The sequence below is a fragment of the Gallinula chloropus genome (genome assembly GCF_964237585.1).
Source record: "Gallinula chloropus genome assembly, contig: HAP1_SCAFFOLD_684, whole genome shotgun sequence".
In the NCBI taxonomy this organism is placed as follows: domain Eukaryota; kingdom Metazoa; phylum Chordata; class Aves; order Gruiformes; family Rallidae; genus Gallinula; species Gallinula chloropus.
This window is the reverse complement of record NW_028168527.1, coordinates 259-18,310: the sequence shown is the minus strand read 5'-3', so window position 1 is coordinate 18,310 and position 18,052 is coordinate 259. Positions and strand designations below refer to the sequence as shown.

Genomic DNA, 18,052 nt, shown 5'->3' with positions numbered 1-18,052 from the left:
CTCCCAGTGCCTCCCAGTCCCTCCCAGTCCCCCCAGTAACCCCCATTCCCCCCCCCCCAGGCGAGGAGGAGCACGACCGCGAGGGCCGGGTGATCACGGCCGAGTGCCCGACCCTCCCAGTGCCTCCCAGTGCCTCCCAGTGCCTCCCAGTGCCTCCCAATCCCCTCCCAATGCCTCCCAGTGCCTCCCAGTGCCTCCCAGTGCCTCCCAGTGCCTCCCAATCCCCTCCCAATGCCTCCCAGTGCCTCCCAGTGCCCTCCCAATGCCTCCCAGTGCCTCCCAGTGCCTCCCAGTGCCCTCCCAGTGCCTCCCAGTCCCTTCCCAGTGCGTCCCAGTGCCTCCCAGTTGCCTCCCAGTCCATTCCAGTTGCCTCCCAGTGCCCTCCCAGTGCCTCCCAATGACTCCCAGTGCCTCCCAGTCCCTTCCCAGTGCCTCCCAGTCCCTTCCGAGTTGTCTCCCAGTGCCTCCCAGTTCATTCCCAGTTCCCTCCCAGTGCCTCCCAGTCCCTTCCCAGTGCCTCCCAGTCCATTCCCAATCCCCTCTCAGTGCCTCCCAGTGCCTCCCAGTCCCTCCCAGTCCCCCCACTAACCCCATTCCCCCCTCCCCAGGCGAGGAGGAGCACGACCGCGAGGGCCGGGTGATCACGGCCGAGTTCGGGGCGCTGGTGGTCGTGGCCGTTTACGTCCCCAACGCCGGGCGGGGCCTGAGCCGCTTGGCCTATCGGCAGCGCTGGGACGCCGCCTTCCGCCGCTACCTCACCCGATTGGCTGGCGGGGACGCGGGGGGAGGGGCTAAGGAGGGGGGGGGAGGGGTGGGGGAGGAGGAGGAGGGGGGAGGGGCTGAGGGTGGGGGAGGGGGGAAGAAGGAGGGGGGAGGGGGGAATAAGGGTGGGGGAGGGGCTCTGGGAAGAGCTCAGGGTGGGGGAGGGGCTAAAGGTGGGGGAGGGGTGAAGGAGGAGGGGGGAGGGGTTAAGGGTGGGGGAGGGGCTAAAGGTGGGGGAGGGGCTCAGGGTGGGGTGAAGGAGGAGGGGGGAGGGGGGAATAAGGGTGGGGGAGGGGCTCATAAGGGTGGGGGAGGGGCTCAGGGTGGGGGGAAGGAGGAGGGGGGAGGGGTTAAGGGTGGGGGAGGGGTGAAGGAGGAGGGGGGAGGGGGGAATAAGGGTGGGGGAGGGGCTCAGGGTGGGGGAGGGGCTCAGCTTGGGGGTCCTACTCAGGGTGGGGGAGGGGCTGGGGGTGGGGGTTCGACTCAGGGTGGGGGAGGGGCTCAGGGTGGGGGTTCTCAGGGTGGGGGAGGGGCTCAGCTTGGGGGTCCTCAGGGTGGGGGAGGGGCTAAAAGTGGGGGAGGGGCTCAGGGTGGGGGTCCTCAGGGTGGGGGAGGGGCTAAAAGTGGGGGAGGGGCTCAGCTTGGGGGTTCTCAGGGTGGGGGAGGGGCTGAGGCTGGGGGAGGAGCTCAAAGTGGGGGAGGGGCTCAGGGTGGGGGTTCTCAGCCTGGGGGAGGGGCTGTGAGTGAGGGAAGCCCCACCCCCACCCCCCCCCCACTTCCTGTCCCTAAGCCAATCACCTTATGCGGCGACCTGAACGTCGCCCACACCCCATTAGACCTCCGGCACCCGCGAGCCAATCAGAAGACGGCGGGTTTCACCCCGGAAGAGCGGGGGGCCTTCGACCTCCTCCTCCAATCAGGTTTCACCGACTCCTTCCGCCATCTTTACCCCGGCGTCCCCCACGCCTACACCTTCTGGACCCACGTGGGGGGCGCCCGCGGGAGGAACGTCGGGTGGCGGTTGGATTATTTCCTCCTCTCCAAAGGGCTGGAGGAGGGGCTCTGCGACAGCAAGATCCGCTCCCAGGTGATGGGCAGCGACCACTGTCCAATCACCCTCTACCTGGCGCTCTGAGGGGGGCGGGGCTTAAGCTTCCTGCACCCTCATTGGCTGTTGGAGGCGTTAAACTTGAGTTATGATGACGTCATTATTGTCTACGCGTGGTTATGGGGTTGCAGCAAGGTTCTAATTGGTCATAATATGGGTTTAGAGGCATGAAAGTTGGGTTTTGATGATGTCATCGCGGTCTAGATGACGTCATCAAGGCTCATCAGGGTTCTGATTGGGGTATAGAGTCGTTAAAGTTGGGTCTTGATGACGTCATCGTGGTCTACGTGACGTCATCAAGACCCATCAGGCTTCTAGTTGGTCAGAATTGGGCTCTAGAGCCATGAAAGTTGGGTCTTGATGACGTCATCAGGGCTCATCAGGGTTCTAGTTGGGGTCTAGAGTCATTAGAGTTGGGGTTTGATGACGTCATCACGGTCTACGCATGGTTATGGGGTTGCATCAAGCTTCTAGTTGGTCAGAATTGGGGGTTAGAGCTGTTAAAGTTGGGGTTTGATGACGTCATCAGGGTCTAGGTGAGGTCATCAAGACCCATCAAGCTTCTAGTTGGTCAGAATTGGGCTCTAGAGCCGGGAAAGTTGGGTTTTTGATGACGTCATCAGGGTCTAGGTGAGGTCATCAGGTCCCACCAAGCTTCTAGTTGGTCAGAATTGGGCTCTAGAGCCATGAAAGTTGGGTTTTGATGACGTCATCAGGGTCTAGGTGAGGTCATCAGGTCCCATCAAGCTTCTAGTTGGTCAGAATTGGGGTCTAGAGCCGGGAAAGTTGGGTTTTGATGACGTCATCAGGGTCTACGTGACATCATCAAGACCCATCAAGCGCCTAGTTGGTCATAAATGGGGTCTAGAGCCATGAAAGTTGGGGTTTGATGACGTCATCGTGGTCTGTGTGAGTTTATCAGGTCCCATCAAGCTTCTAGTTGGTCAGAATTGGGCTCTAGAGCCATGAAAGTTGGGTTTTGATGACGTCATCATGGTCTATGTGACATCATCAAGACCCATCAAGCTTCTAGTTGGCCAGAATTGGGCTCTAGAGCCATGAAAGTTGGGTCTTGATGACGTCATCAGGGTCTAGGTGAGGTCATCGGGTCCCAACAAGCTTCTAGTTGGTCAGAATTGGGCTCTAGAGCCATGAAAGTTGGGTTTTTGATGACGTCACAGTGGGCTCCCCGGCTCCGGCGTGAGCTCCTCAAGCTCTGCGTGCCCTGGCTGGGGCTCTGGCTGGAGCCCCTGAAGCCATCCCTGGCCAATCAGGCTCTGCGACAGCAAGAGCCGCTCCCAGGTGATGGGCAGCGACCACTGGCCAATCACCCTCTACCTGGCCCTCTGAGGGGGGCGGGGGTTTAAGCTTCCTGGACCCTCATTGCTCCTGGAGGCGTTAAACTTGAGTTATGATGACGTCATCGCGGTCTACGCGTGGTTATGGGGTTGCATCGAGCTTCTAGTTTGATATAATTGGGGTTTAGAGCCATGAAAGTTGGGGTTTGATGATGTCATCGCGGTCTAGATGACGTCATCAAGACCCATCAAGGTTCTGGTTGGGGTCTAGAGTCATGAAAGTTGGGGTTTGATGACGTCATCGCGGTCTACGCATGGTTATGGGGTTGCATCAAGGTTCTAATTGGTCATAATTAAGGTTTAGAGCTATTAAAGTTGGGTTTTGATGACGTCATCATGGTCTACGTGACGTCATCAAGACCTGTCAAGCGTCTAGTTGGTCAGAATTGGGCTCTAGAGCCATGAAAGTTGGGGTTTGATGACGTCATCGCGGTCTACGCATGGTTATGGGGTTGCATCGAGCTTCTAGTTTGATATAATTGGGGTTTAGAGCCATGAAAGTTGGGTTTTGATGACGTCATCGCGGTCTAGATGACGTCATCAAGACCCATTGAGGTTCTAGTTGGGGTCTAGAGTCATTAGAGTTGGGGTTTGATGACGTCATCGCGGTCTACGTGACGTCATCAAGACCCATCAGGCTTCTCGTTGGTCAGAATTGGGCTCTAGAGCCATGAAAGTTGGGTCTTGATGACGTCATCAAGACCCATCGAGGTTCTAGTTGGGGTCTAGATGCCCAAAAGTTGGGGTTTGATGACGTCATCGTGGTCTACACAAGGTCATGGGGTTGCATCAAGCTTCTAGTTGGTCATAATATGGGTTTAGAGCCATGAAAGTTGGGGTTTGATGACGTCATCATGGTCTACGTGACGTCATCAAGACCCATCAGCTTCTCGTTGGTCAGAATTGGGCTCTAGAGCCATGAAAGTTGGGTTTTGATGATGTCATCGCGGTCTAGATGACGTCATCAAGGCTCATCAGGGTTCTGATTGGGGTCTAGAGTCATGAAAGTTGGGGTTTGATGACGTCATCGCGGTCTACGCGTGGTTATGGGGTTGCATCAAGGTTCTAATTGGTCATAATATGGGTTTAGAGGCATGAAAGTTGGGTTTTGATGATGTCATTGTGGTCTAGATGACGTCATCAAGCTCATCAGGGTTCTGGTTGGGGTCTAGAGTCATTAGAGTTGGGGTTTGATGACGTCATCATGGTCTACGTGATGTCATCAAGACCCATCAAGCGTCTAGTTGGTCAGAATTGGGGTCTAGAGCCATGAAAGTTGGGTCTTGATGACGTCATCATGGTCTACATGACGTCATCAAGACCCATCAAGCGTCTAGTTGGTCAGAATTGGGGTCTAGAGCCATGAAAGTTGGGTCTTGATGACGTCATCAGGTCTAGGTGAGGTCATCAGGTCCCATCAAGCTTCTAGTTGGTCAGAATTGGGGTCTAGAGCCATGAAAGTTGGGGTTTGATGACGTCATCATGGTCTACGTGATGTCATCAAGACCCATCAAGCGTCTAGTTGGTCAGAATTGGGGTCTAGAGCCATGAAAGTTGGGTCTTGATGACGTCATCATGGTCTACATGACGTCATCAAGACCCATCAAGCGTCTAGTTGGTCAGAATTGGGGTCTAGAGCCATGAAAGTTGGGTTTTGATGACGTCATCGCGGTCTACGTGACATCATCAAGACCCATCAAGCTTCTAGTTGGTCAGAATTGGGCTCTAGAGCCATGAAAGTTGGGTCTTGATGACGTCATCAGGGCTCATCAGGGTTCTAGTTGGGGTCTAGAGTCATTAAAGTTGGGGTTTGATGACGTCATCGCGGTCTACGCGTGGTTATGGGGTTGCAGCAAGGTTCTGGTTGGTCATAATATGGGTTTAGAGCCATGAAAGTTGGGGTTTGATGACGTCATCGCGGTCTAGATGACGTCATCAAGACCCATCGAGGTTCTGGTTGGGGTCTAGAGTCATTAGAGTTGGGGTTTGATGACGTCATCGCGGTCTACGCATGGTTATGGGGTTGCAGCAAGCTTCTGGTTGGGTATAATTGGGGTCTAGAGGCATGAAAGTTGGGGTTTGATGACGTCATCGCAGTCTGCCTGAGGTCATCAGGTCCCATCAAGCTTCTAGTTGGTCATAAATGGGCTCTAGAGCCATGAAAGTTGGGTTTTGATGACGTCATCAGGCTCTAGGTGAGGTCATCAGGTCCCATCAAGCTTCTAGTTGGTCAGAATTGGGCTCTAGAGCCATGAAAGTTGGGTTTTGATGACGTCATCGCGGTCTATGTGATGTCATCAGGTCCCATCAAGCGGCTAGTTGGTCAGAATTGGGGTCTAGAGCCATGAAAGTTGGGTCTTGATGACGTCATCATGGTCTACGTGACGTCATCAAGACCCATCAGGCTTCTAGTTGGTCAGAATTGGGCTCTAGAGCCATGAAAGTTGGGTTTTGATGACGTCATCGCGGTCTAGATGACGTCATCAAGGCTCATCAGGGTTCTGATTGGGCTCTAGAGCCATGAAAGTTGGGGTTTGATGACGTCATCAGGGTCTACGTGACATCATCAAGACCCATCAAGCTTCTAGTTGGTCATAAATGAGGTCTAGAGCCATGAAAGTTGGGTTTTGATGACGTCATCAGGGTCTAGGTGAGGTCATCAGGTCCCATCAGGCTTCTAGTTGGTCAGAATTGGGCTCTAGAGCCCTTAAAGTTGGGTCTTGATGACGTCACAGTGGGCTCCCTGGCTCCGGCGTGAGCTCCCCAAGCTCTGCGTGCCCTGGCTGGGGCTCTGGAGCCCCTGAAGCCATCCCTGGCCAATCAGGCTCTGCGACAGCAAGAGCCGCTCCCAGGTGATGGGCAGCGACCACTGTCCAATCACCCTCTACCTGGCCCTCTGAGGGGGGCGGGGCTTAAGCTTCCTGCACCCTCATTGGCTCCTGGAGGCGTTAAACGTGGGTTATGATGACGTCATTATTGTCTACCCATGGTTATGGGGTTGCATCAAGCTTCTAGTTGGTCAGAATTGGGGTCTAGAGCCATGAAAGTTGGGTTTTGATGACGTCATCGCGGTCTACATGACGTCATCAAGACCTATCGAGGTTCTGGTTGGGGTCTAGAGTCGTTAAAGTTGGGTTTTGATGACGTCATCATGGTCTACACGTGGTTATGGGGTTGCATCAAGGTTCTAATTGGTCATAATATGGGTTTAGAGCCATGAAAGTTGGGTTTTGATGATGTCATTGTGGTCTAGATGACGTCATCAAGACCCATCGAGGTTCTAGTTGGGGTCTAGATGCCCACAAGTTGGGGTTTGATGACGTCATCACGGTCTACGCATGGTTATGGGGTTGCATCAAGGTTCTGGTTGGGTATAATTGGGGTCTAGAGGCATTAAAGTTGGGTTTTGATGACGTCATCGTGGTCTGCGTGAGGTCATCAGGTCCCATCAAGCTTCTAGTTGGTCAGAATTGGGGTCTAGAGCCGGGAAAGTTGGGGTTTGATGACGTCATCATGGTCTACGTGACGTCATCAAGACCCATCAGGCTTCTAGTTGGTCAGAATTGGGCTCTAGAGCCATGAAAGTTGGGTTTTGATGATGTCATCGCGGTCTAGATGACGTCATCAAGGCTCATCAGGGTTCTGATTGGGGTCTAGAGCCATGAAAGTTGGGGTTTGATGACGTCATCGCGGTCTACGCATGGTTATGGGGTTGCAGCAAGCTTCTGGTTGGGTATAATGGGGGTTTAGAGCTATGAAAGTTGGGGTTTGATGACGTCATCGCGGTCTACATGACGTCATCAAGACTCATCGAGGTTCTAGTTGGGGTCTAGAGTCATTAGAGTTGGGGTTTGATGACGTCATCGCGGTCTACGCGTGGTTATGGGGTTGCATCAAGGTTCTAATTGGTCATAATTAAGGTTTAGAGCTGTTAAAGTTGGGTTTTGATGATGTCATCATGGTCTACGTGACGTCATCAAGACCCGTCAAGCGTCTAGTTGGTCAGAATTGGGGTCTAGAGCCATGAAAGTTGGGTTTTGATGATGTCATCGCGGTCTAGATGACGTCATCAAGGCTCATCAGGGTTCTGATTGGGGTCTAGAGTCGTTAAAGTTGGGGTTTGATGACGTCATCGCGGTCTACGCATGGTTATGGGGTTGCATCAAGCTTCTAGTTGGTCAGAATTGGGGTCTAGAGGCATTAAACTTGGGTTTTGATGACGTCATCGCGGTCTAGATGACGTCATCAAGACCCATCGAGGTTCTGGTTGGGGTCTAGAGTCATTAGAGTTGGGGTTTGATGACGTCATCATGGTCTACGTGACGTCATCAAGACCCATCAGGCTTCTGGTTGGTCAGAATTGGGGTCTAGAGCCATGAAAGTTGGGTTTTGATGACGTCATCGCGGTCTAGATGACGTCATCAAGACCCATCGAGGTTCTGGTTGGGGTCTAGAGTCATGAAAGTTGGGGTTTGATGACGTCATCGCGGTCTACACGTGGTTATGGGGTTGCAGCAAGGTTCTGGTTGGGCATAATATGGGTTTAGAGCTGTTAAAGTTGGGGTTTGATGACGTCATCGCGGCCTGGGTGACGTCATCACAGGCTACCTGAGGTCATCAGGTCCCATCAAGGTTCTAGTTCAGGTCTAGAGCCATGAAAGTTGGGGTTTGATGACGTCATCGCGGTCTAGATGACGTCATCAAGACCCATCGAGGTTCTAGTTGGGGTCTAGAGTCATTAAAGTTGGGTTTTGATGACGTCATCGTAGTCTGCGTGAGGTCATCAGGTCCCATCAAGCTTCTAGTTGGTCAGAATTGGGCTCTAGAGCCATGAAAGTTGGGTCTTGATGACGTCATCACGGTCTAGGTGATGTCATCAGGTCCCATCAAGCTTCTGGTTGGTCAGAATTGGGGTCTAGAGCCATGAAAGTTGGGTCTTGATGACGTCATCATGGTCTACGTGACATCATCAAGCCCCATCCAGCTTCTAATTGGGCTCTAGAGCCCCAAAAGTTGGGTTTTGATGACGTCATCATGGTCTATGTGAGGTCATCAGGTCCCATCAAGCTTCTAATTGACCAGAATTGGGCTCTAGACCCCCAAAAATTGGGGGTCTGATGACGTCATCGCGCCTGCCTGACATCACACTGACCCCACCAACCTCCCCTTGACCTCGCTCCAGCCCCAGGTTGGCCCTTGATGACGTCACGGCGGCTTCTATGACGTCACAAGGGTCCTACCCACCTCTACTCAACTTCCCCCCCTTCCCCCTCCCCCAACTGAAGTTGGGTCTTGATGACGTCATCACGCTCCACGTGACGTCACGGTGCTTCCCTTACCCCTCCCCCCCCTCCTCAGCCTCATTCCCACCCCTCTGATGACATCATTGCCCCACCCCCACCCCTCCCCCCCCACCCTTTACCCCTCCCCCCCCCCCTTTTTGTAACTCCCCCACCCCAAGAGCTGCCCCTCCCCCCCACCCCCCCAGGCCCCACCCTCAGGGATCCACCCCTCCCCCCACCCCCCCTCTTTGCATTGATTTGAATAAATTAACCCTGTTGTCCAATCGCCTGCGAGCTTTAATGGGGGGTGGGGGAGGGGCTTTAAATAGGGGGGATTTAAATAAGAGGTGGGGGGAGGGGCCTATGTACAGCAAAAGGGGGGGGGAGGGGCCTGTTGTGCATGCGACTGGGGGGAGGGGAGGGGGGAGCCAAGATGGCCACCAGGTCGTAGTGCTCCAATATGGCCGCCAAACCAGACCGAGGCTGCTCCAAGATGGTCTCTGGGGTGGAATGAGGCTGATTCAAGATGGCTGCCAGGTCGTAGTGCTCCAATATGGCCGCCAGGTGGCTCTTGAGGCCCATCCAAGATGGCCGCCAGGTGAGTGTGATCCAATATGGCCGCCAGGAGAGACTGAGGCTGCTCCAAGATGGCCTCTGAGCTGGAATGAGGCTGATCCAAGATGGTTTCCAGGTCGTAGAGCTCCAATATGGCCGCCAAATGGGATCGAGGCCGCTCCAAGATGGCCTCCAGATGAGATTGAGGCCCATCCAAGATGGTTTCCAGGTCGTAGTGCTCCAATATGGCCTCCAGGTGGGTCTGAGGCCCATCCAATATGGCCTCCAGGTGGGTCTGAGGCCCATCCAAGATGGTCTCTGGGCTGGAATGAGGCTGATCCAAGATGGCCACCAGGCTGGGAGGCTCCAATATGGCCGCCAGGTGGGATTGAGGCCGATCCAAGATGGTTGCCAGGTCGTAGAGCTCCAATATGGCCGCCAAATGGGAACGAGGCTGCTCCAATATGGCCTCCAGGTGGGATTGAGGCCCATCCAAGATGGTTTCCAGGTCGTAGAGCTCCAATATGGCCACCAAACCACACCGAGGCCCATCCAAGATGGCCACCAGGTGGGTCTGAGGCCCATCCAAGATGGTTTCCAGGTCAGGGTGCTCCAATATGGCCACCAGGTGAGACCAAGGCCGCGCCAATATGGCCTCCAGGTGGGATTGAGGCCCATCCAAGATGGTTTCCAGGTCGTAGTGCTCCAATATGGCCTCCAGGTGGGTCTGAGGCCCATCCAAGATGGTCTCTGGGCTGGAATGAGGCTGATCCAAGATGGCCACCAGGCTGGGAGGCTCCAATATGGCCTCCAGGTGGGAATGAGGCCGATCCAAGATGGTTTCCAGGTCGTAGCGCTCCAATATGGCCACCAAACCACACCGAGGCCCATCCAAGATGGCCTCTAGGTGGGTCTGAGGCCCATCCAAGATGGTTTCCAGGTCAGAATGCTCCAATATGGCCGCCAAATGGGATTGAGGCCGCTCCAATATGGCCTCCAGGTGGGATTGAGGCTGATCCAAGATGGCCACCAGGTGAAATACATCCAATATGGCCGCCAAATCAGAGCGAGGCCGCTCCAATATGGCCGCCAAACCAGACTGAGGCCCATCCAAGATGGCCGCCAGGCCGTAGCGCTCCAATATGGCCGCCAAATGGGATCGAGGCCGCTCCAAGATGGCCTCCAGGTGGGATCGAGGCCGCTCCAAGATGGCCGCCGGGCGGAAGCGCCTCAGGCTCGCGGCGGGAGGGCGTGGCTGACCCGCACGCAGCCCCAGTAGGCCGCCCGCAGCAGACAGGCCCCGGCCCCGGCCCCCAGCACCGCCCAGGCCGCGTGGAGGGCGCTGCGGCGCCGCGCCAGGCCCCACGTCCCGGCCTACGGGGGGGGTAAAAGGGGGGCGGGGTCAGGTTTAAGCCCCGCCCATTGGGTCTAAGAGGTGTCAATCACCCCCTAAGCCCCGCCCACAGGGTCTAAGCCCCACTCATTGGGCATAGGATGTGTCAATCATCCAGTAGGCCCCACCCACAAGGCCCTAAGGCCCGCCCACTACTCATAGGCCCCTCCCATTGGGCCTAAGAGGTGTCAATCAAGCCCTAAGGCCCGCCCAGAGCCCATAGACCCTGCCTATTGGGCCTAGGAGCTGTCAATCACCCCCTAAACCCCACCCACAGGGTCTAAGCCCCACCCATTGGGCCTAGGACGTGTCAATCACCCCCTAAGCCCCGCCCACAGGGTACGAGCCCCACCCATTGGGCCTAAGAGGTGTCAATCAGCCCCTAAGTCCCGCCCACAAGGCCCTAAGTCCCACCCATAGGCCATAGTCCCTGCCCATTGGGCCTAAGAGGTGTCAATCAACCCCTAAGCCCCGCCCACAAGGCCCTAAAACCTGCCCACAGGGCCTAAGCCTCTCCCATTGGGCCTAGGAGCTGTCAATCACCCCCTAAGCACCGCCCAGAGCCCATAGACCCTGCCTATTGGGCCTAGGAGGTGTCAATCATCCACTAGGCCCAGCCCACAAGCCCCTAAGGCCCGCTCATAGGCCCTAAACCCCACCCATTGGGCCTAGGACGTGTCAATCACCCCCTAAGCCCCGCCCACAGGGTCTAAAGCAGCCCCCCCAGTCCCTCCCAGTCCCTCCCAGTCCCTCCCAATCCCCTCCCAGTCCCTCCCAGTCCCTCCCAATCCCCTCCCAGTCCCTCCCAATCGCCTCCCAGTGCCTCCCAGTCCCTCCCAATCCCCTCCCAGTCCATTCCAATCCCCTCCCAGTCCCTCCCAGTCCCCCCCAATCACCCCCCAATCCCCTCCCAGTCCCTCCCAGACCCTCCCAATCCCCTCCCAGTCCCTCCCAGTCCCCTCCCAGTGCCTCCCAGTGCCTCCCAATCCCCTCCCAGTCCCTCCCAGTCCCTCCCAATCCCCTCCCAGTCCCTCCCAATCCCCTCCCAGTCCCTCCCAATCCCCTCCCAGTCCCTCCCAGTCCCTCCCAATTCCCTCCAATCCCCTCCCAGTGCCTCCCAGTCCCTCCCAATCCCCTCCCAGTCCCTCCCAGTCCCTCCCAATCCCCTCCCAGTCCCTCCCAGTCCCCTCCCCACTCACCGCCAGCCCCGCGGCGGCTCCGGCCAATAGGAAAGCCAGGAGGAGGCAGCAGAGGCAGCGGCGCCGCGGGAGCCGCCGGCCAATGGCTGAGCTGGGGGGGGGGAGGGGAAAGGGGGCGTGGTCAGGGGGTGGGGGAGGGGCTGAGGGGGGTGGGGCTGAGGGGGGTGGGGGAGGGGCTGAGGGGGTGGGGGAGGGGCTCAGGGGGGTGGGGGAGGGGCTGGGGTGGGGGAGGGGCCACTTACACCTTGCGGCAGTGGGGGCACCGCGCCAGCGTCCGCTCGCCAGGCTCCGCCCACTGCGGGGAGAGAGGGGGGGGTGAGACTGGGAGGGGACTGGGAGGGACTGGGAGGGGGTTGGGAGGTGATTGGGAGGGGATTGGGAGGGACTGGAAGGGACTGGGAAGGACTGGGAAGGGGTTTATGTGTACTGGGAGGTGACTGGGATGGGGTTTGTGGGCACTGGGAGATAACTGGGATGGACTGGGAGGGACTGGGAGGTAACTGGGAGGGGGTTTTGGGTTACTGGGTGGCACTGGGAGGGACTAGGAGGGGGTTTGGGGTTACTGGGAGGCACTGGGAGGGACTGGGAGGGACTGGGAGGGGGTTTGAGGTTACTGGGATGGACTGGGAGGCACTGGGAGGGACTGGGAGGGACTGGGAGGGGGTTTCGGGTTACTGGGTGGCACTGGGAGGGACTGGGAGGGACTGGTAGGTAACTGGGAGGGACTGGGAGACACTGGAAGAGCGTTTGGGGTTATTGGGAGGGGACTGGGAGGCACTGGGAGGGGACTGGGAGGGACTGGGAGGGACTGGGGTGCACTAGGAGGGGACTGGGAGGGACTGGGGGGCACTGGGAGGGGACTGGGAGGGACTGGGAGGGACTGGGAGGGGACTGGGAGGGACTGGGGGGCACTGGGAGGGGGTTTGGGGTAACTGGGAGGGGACTGGGAGGGACTGGGAGTCACTGGGAGGGGGTTTGGGGTTACTGGGAGGGACTGGGAGGCACTGGGAGGCACTGGGAGGGGACTGGGAGGGGATTTGGGGTTACTGGGAGGGACTGGGAGGGACTGGGAGGGGCCAGGGGGCTGGGAGGGGGCGTGGCTTGTCTCTGGGAGGCGGGACCGGAAGTGACGCGGCCGGAAGGGGCGTGTCCTCACCAGGAAGGGGCCCCCGCAGTGCCCACAGGCCACTCTGGCGCCCCCTGCCGGTGGGGGGTCTGGGCTGGGGGCTCCGGCCTGGACTGGCCCCAGGTTGATGATCCGCTTACTGGGAGAGACTGGGTTAGACTGGGAGGGACTGGGAAGGGCTGGGAGGGGCTGGGAGAGGGGGGAAACCCCTCCCTGCACCCCCCCAGTGCCTCCCAGTTACCGCCCAGTGCCTCCCAGTGCCCCCAAACTCCCTCCCACTTACCTCCCAGTACATCCCAGTTACCTCCCAGTAACCCCAACCCCCCTCCCAGTTACCTCCCAGTACCTCCCAGTTACCTCCCAGTAGCTCCCAGTGCCCACAAACCCCCTTCCAGTCCCTCCCAGTGCCTCCCAGTTACCTCCCAGTACCTCCCAATAGCCCCAAACCCACTCCTGGTGCCTCCCAGTCCCCACCCAGTGCCTCCCAGTACCCCCAACTTCCCTCCCAGTGCCTCACAGTTACCTCCCAGTCACTCCCAGTTACCTCCCAGTACCTCCCAGTACACCTAAACCCCCTCCCAGTCCCACCCAGTGCCTCCCAGTTACCTCCCAGTGCCCCCAAATCCCCTCCCAATCCCTCCCAATCCCTCCCAATCCCCTCCCAGCCCCTCCCAGTCCCTCCCAATCCCCTCCCAGTCCCTCCCAATCCCCTCCCAGCCCCTCCCAGTCCCTCCCAATCCCCCCCAATCCCCTCCCAGTCCCTCCCAGTCCCTCCCAATCCCTCCCAATCCCCTCCCAGTCCCTCCCAATCCCTTCCCAGCCCCTCCCAGCGCTCCCAGTCTGACCAGTGAGGCCGGGGACAGGCGATGCGGCGGGACGAGGCCCGACACACCAACAGGCAGTTGCAGGGGCAGCGCACGTACTTCTTCCCCCCGGGGGCCGTTCTGATTGGCTGAGGGAGCACAAGGGGGCGGGGCTTAGGGGGCTGTTATAGCCTATGGGGGGCTAGAGGGGGCGGGGCTTAGGGAGCCCATTGATCCCTATGGGGGCTTGGGGAGCCCATTGATCCCTATGGGGACTTGGGGAGCCCATTGATCCCTATGGGGGCTTAAGGGGGCCCATTGATCCCTATGGGGGCCCACTGATCCCTATGGGGGCTTGGGGAGCCCATTGATCCCTATGGGGGCTGAAGGGGGCCCATTGATCCCTATGGGGGCTGAAGGGGGCCCATTGATCCCTATGGGGGCTTGGGGAGCCCATTGATCCCTATGGGGGCTTGGGGAGCCCATTGATCCCTATGGGGGCTTAGGGAGCCCATTGATCCCTATGGGGGCTCAGGGGGCCCATTGATCCCTATGGGGGCTTAGGGAGCCCATTGATCCCTATGGGGGCTTAAGGGGCCCACTGATCCCTATGGGGGCTTGGGGAGCCCATTGATCCCTATGGGGGCTGAAGGGGCCCATTGATCCCTATGGGGGCTTGGGGAGCCCATTGATCCCTATGGGGGCTGAAGGGGCCCACTGATCCCTATGGGGGCTTGAGGAGCCCATTGATCCCTATGGGGGCTTGGGGGGCCCATTGATCCCTATGGGGGCTTGGGGAGCCCATTGATCCCTATGGAGGTTAAAGGGGGCCCATTGATCCCTATGGGGGCTTGGGGAGCCCATTGATCCCTATGGGGGCTGGAGGGGGCCCATTGATCCCTATGAGGACTAAAGGGGGCCCATTGATCCCTATGGGGGCTTAAGGGGGCCCATTGATCCCTATGGGGGCTTGGGGAGCCCATTGATCCCTATGGGGGTTGGGGAGCCCATTGATCCCTATGGGGGCTGAAGGGGGCCCATTGATCCCTATGGGGGCTGGAGGGGGCCCATTGATCCCTATGGGGGCTTGGGGAGCCCATTGATCCCTATGAGGACTAAAGGGGACCCATTGATCCCTATGGGGGCTTAAGGGGGCCCATTGATCCCTATGGGGGCTTGGGGAGCCCATTGATCCCTATGGGGGCTTAAGGGGGCCCATTGATCCCTATGGGGGCTTGGGGAGCCCATTGATCCCTATGGGGGCTTAGAGAGCCCATTGATCCCTATGGGGGCTGAAGGGGGCCCATTGATCCCTATGGGGGCTGAAGGGAGCCCATTGAACCCTATGGGGGCTTGGGGGGCCCATTGATCCCTATGGGGGCTTGGGGAGCCCATTGATCCCTATGGGGGCTGGAGGGAGCCCATTGATCCCTATGGGGCCTAAAGGGGGCCCATTGATCCCTATGGGGGCTGAAGGGGGCCCATTGATCCCTATGGGGGCTTGGGGGGCCCATTGATCCCTATGGGGGCTGAAGGGGGCCCATTGATCCCTATGGGGGCTGAAGGGGGCCCATTGATCCCTATGGGGGTTGGGGAGCCCATTGATCCCTATGGGGGCTTAAGGGGCCCATTGATCCCTATGGGGGCTTGGGGAGCCCATTGATCCCTATGGGGGCTGAAGGGGGCCCATTGATCCCTATGGGGGCTGAAGGGGCCCATTGATCCCTATGAGGGCTGAAGGGGGCCCATTGATCCCTATGGGGACTGAAGGGGCCCATTGATCCCTATGGGGACTGAAGGGGCCCATTGATCCCTATGGGGGCTTGGGGGGCCCATTGATCCCTATGGGGGCTTGGGGGGCCCATTGATCCCTATGGGGGCTGAAGGGGCCCATTGATCCCTATGGGAGCTCAAGGGGGCCCATTGATCCCTATGGGGGCTGAAGGGGGCCCATTGATCCCTATGGGGGCTTAAGGGGCCCATTGATCCCTATGGGGGCTGAAGGGGCCCATTGATCCCTATGGGAGCTCAAGGGGGCCCATTGATCCCTATGGGGGCTTGGGGAGCCCATTGATCCCTATGGGGGCTGAAGGGGGCCCATTGACCCCTATGGGGGCCCATTGATCCCTATGGGGGCTGAAAGGAGCCCATTGATCCCTATGGGGGCTTAAGGGGCCCATTGATCCCTATGGGGGCTTAAGGGGCCCATTGATCCCTATGGGGGCTGAAGGGGCCCATTGATCCCTATGGGGGCTTGAGGAGCCCATTGATCCCTATGGGGGCTTAGGGGCCCATTGATCCCTATGGGGCTTGGGGAGCCCATTGATCCCTATGGGGGCTTGGGGAGCCCATTGATCCCTATGGGGGTTTAGGGAGCCCATTGATCCCTATGGGGGCTGAAGGGGGCCCATTCATCCCTATGGGGGCTGAAGGGGGCCCATTGATCCCTATGGGGGCTGAAGGGGCCCATTGATCCCTATGGGGGCTGAAGGGGCCCATTGATCCCTATGGGGGCTTGGGGAGCCCATTGATCCCTATGGGGGCTTGGGGAGCCCATTGATCCCTATGGGGGCTGAAGGGGGCCCATTGATCCCTATGGGGGCTGAAGGGAGCCCATTGATCCCTATGGGGGCTTGGGGAGCCCATTGATCCCTATGGGGGCTTAGGGGCCCATTGATCCCTATGGGGCTTGGGGAGCCCATTGATCCCTATGGGGGCTTGGGGAGCCCATTGATCCCTATGGGGGTTTAGGGAGCCCATTGATCCCTATGGGGGCTGAAGGGGGCCCATTCATCCCTATGGGGGCTGAAGGGGGCCCATTGATCCCTATGGGGGCTGAAGGGGCCCATTGATCCCTATGGGGGCTGAAGGGGCCATTGATCCCTATGGGGGCTTGGGGAGCCCATTGATCCCTATGGGGGCTTGGGGAGCCCATTGATCCCTATGGGGGCTGAAGGGGGCCCATTGATCCCTATGGGGGCTGAAGGGAGCCCATTGATCCCTATGGGGGCTTGGGGAGCCCATTGATCCCTATGGGGGCTGGAGGGGGCGGGGCTTGGGGTCCCGAGGCCACGCCCCCTTTAGGCTTCTCCCCTCCCAGTGCCTCCCAGTGCCTCCCAGGCCCCTCCCAGTGCCCTCCCAGTGCCTCCCAGTCCCCTCCCAGTGCCTCCCAATGCCCTCCCAGTCCCTCCCAGTGCCCTCCCAGTGCCTCCCAGTGACTCCCAGTGCCTCCCAGTCCCCTCCCAGTGCCTCCCAGTGCCTCCCAGTCCCCTCCCAGTGACTCCCAGTGCCTCCCAATTGCCCTGCCAGTGTCTCCCAGTAAGTTCCAGTGACTCCCAGTCCCCTCCCAGTGCCTCCCAATCCCCTCCCAGTCCCTCCCAATCCCTTCTCAATCCCCTCCCCACTCCCTCCCAATCCCCTCCCAATCACCTCCCAGTCCCTCCCATTCCCCCCCAATCCCCTCCCAGTCCCTCCCAGTCCCTCTCAGTGCCTCCCAGTGCCTTCCCAGTGCCTCCCAGTTGTCTCCCAGTCACCTCCCATTAACTCCCAGTAACTCCCAGTAACTCCCAATGCCCTCACAGTTGTCTCCCAGTCCCTCTCAGTGCCTCCCAGTCCCTCCCAGTGCCTCCCAGTTCCCCTAAATCCCCTCCCAGTCCCTCCCAGTGCCTCCCAATCCCCTCCCAGTCCCTCCCAATCCCCTCCCAGTGCCTCCCAATCCCCTCCCAATCCCCCCAATCCCCTCCCAGTCTCTCCCAGTGCCTCCCAGTGGCTCACCGTGGCCTCCCCGCAGGCGCCGCACTTCACCACGTGCTGGTGGGTTTTGCCCTCGACGCTGATTGGCCGCTGGCAGACGCGACACGTGACCGCCGGCCCCGCCCCCTCCGGGCTGACCAATGGCGAGTAGGGGGGAGGGGCCTCGCCCGGCGCCGGCGGGGGGAGGGGCGGGGGAGCCGACCCCCCTGTGCCTGGGGGAAGGGGGCCAGTTACCTTCCAGTGCCTCCCAGTAGCTCCCAATACCCTCCCAGTTACTCCAGTGCCTTCCCAGTGCCTCCCAGTGCCTTCCCAGTACCTCCCAGTAACTCCCAGTAACTCCCAGTGACTCCCAGTGCCCTCCCAGTAACTCCCAGTAACTCCCAGTCACCTCCCAATACCCTTCCAGTGCCTCCCAGTAACTCCCAGTGACTCCCAGTAACTCCCAGTGACTCCCAGTTGTCTCCCAGTAACTCCCAGTGCCCACCCAGACACCTCCCAGTAATTCCCAGTGATTCCCAGTAACTCCAGTGACTCCCAGTGCCTCCAGTCACCTCCCAGTAACTCCCAGTGACTCCCAGTTGCCTCCCAGTAACTCCCAGTTGCCTCCCAGTAACTCCCAGTGACTCCCAGTTGTCTCCCAGTAACTCCCAGTGCCCACCCAAACACCTCCCAGTAACTCCCAGTACCCCCAGTAACTCCCAGTCCTATCCTAG

The 18,052-nt window shown here is 58.9% G+C and overlaps 2 protein-coding genes across 2 annotated transcripts; one reads left to right on the top strand and one right to left on the bottom strand.

The window, feature by feature from the left end:
- Positions 1 to 150: 150 nt before the first annotated feature.
- Positions 151 to 1,965, top strand: LOC311204392 (DNA repair nuclease/redox regulator APEX1-like). Its single transcript, XM_084280822.1, has 2 exons — positions 151 to 811; positions 1,511 to 1,965. The coding sequence occupies exons 1-2, from the start codon at positions 263 to 265 to the stop codon at positions 1,895 to 1,897; spliced, it is 936 nt and encodes a 311-aa protein (XP_084136948.1). The 5' UTR covers positions 151 to 262; the 3' UTR covers positions 1,898 to 1,965.
- Positions 1,966 to 8,806: 6,841 nt separating this feature from the next.
- Positions 8,807 to 17,551, bottom strand: LOC311204391 (uncharacterized protein; the record flags this gene model as incomplete). Its single annotated transcript, XM_084280821.1, has 6 exons — positions 8,807 to 10,439; positions 11,658 to 11,748; positions 11,900 to 11,952; positions 12,814 to 12,918; positions 13,645 to 13,735; positions 17,361 to 17,551. Coding segments are annotated over 6 exons (2,099 nt in total), but the record flags the coding sequence as incomplete, so codon positions are not given.
- Positions 17,552 to 18,052: the final 501 nt, after the last annotated feature.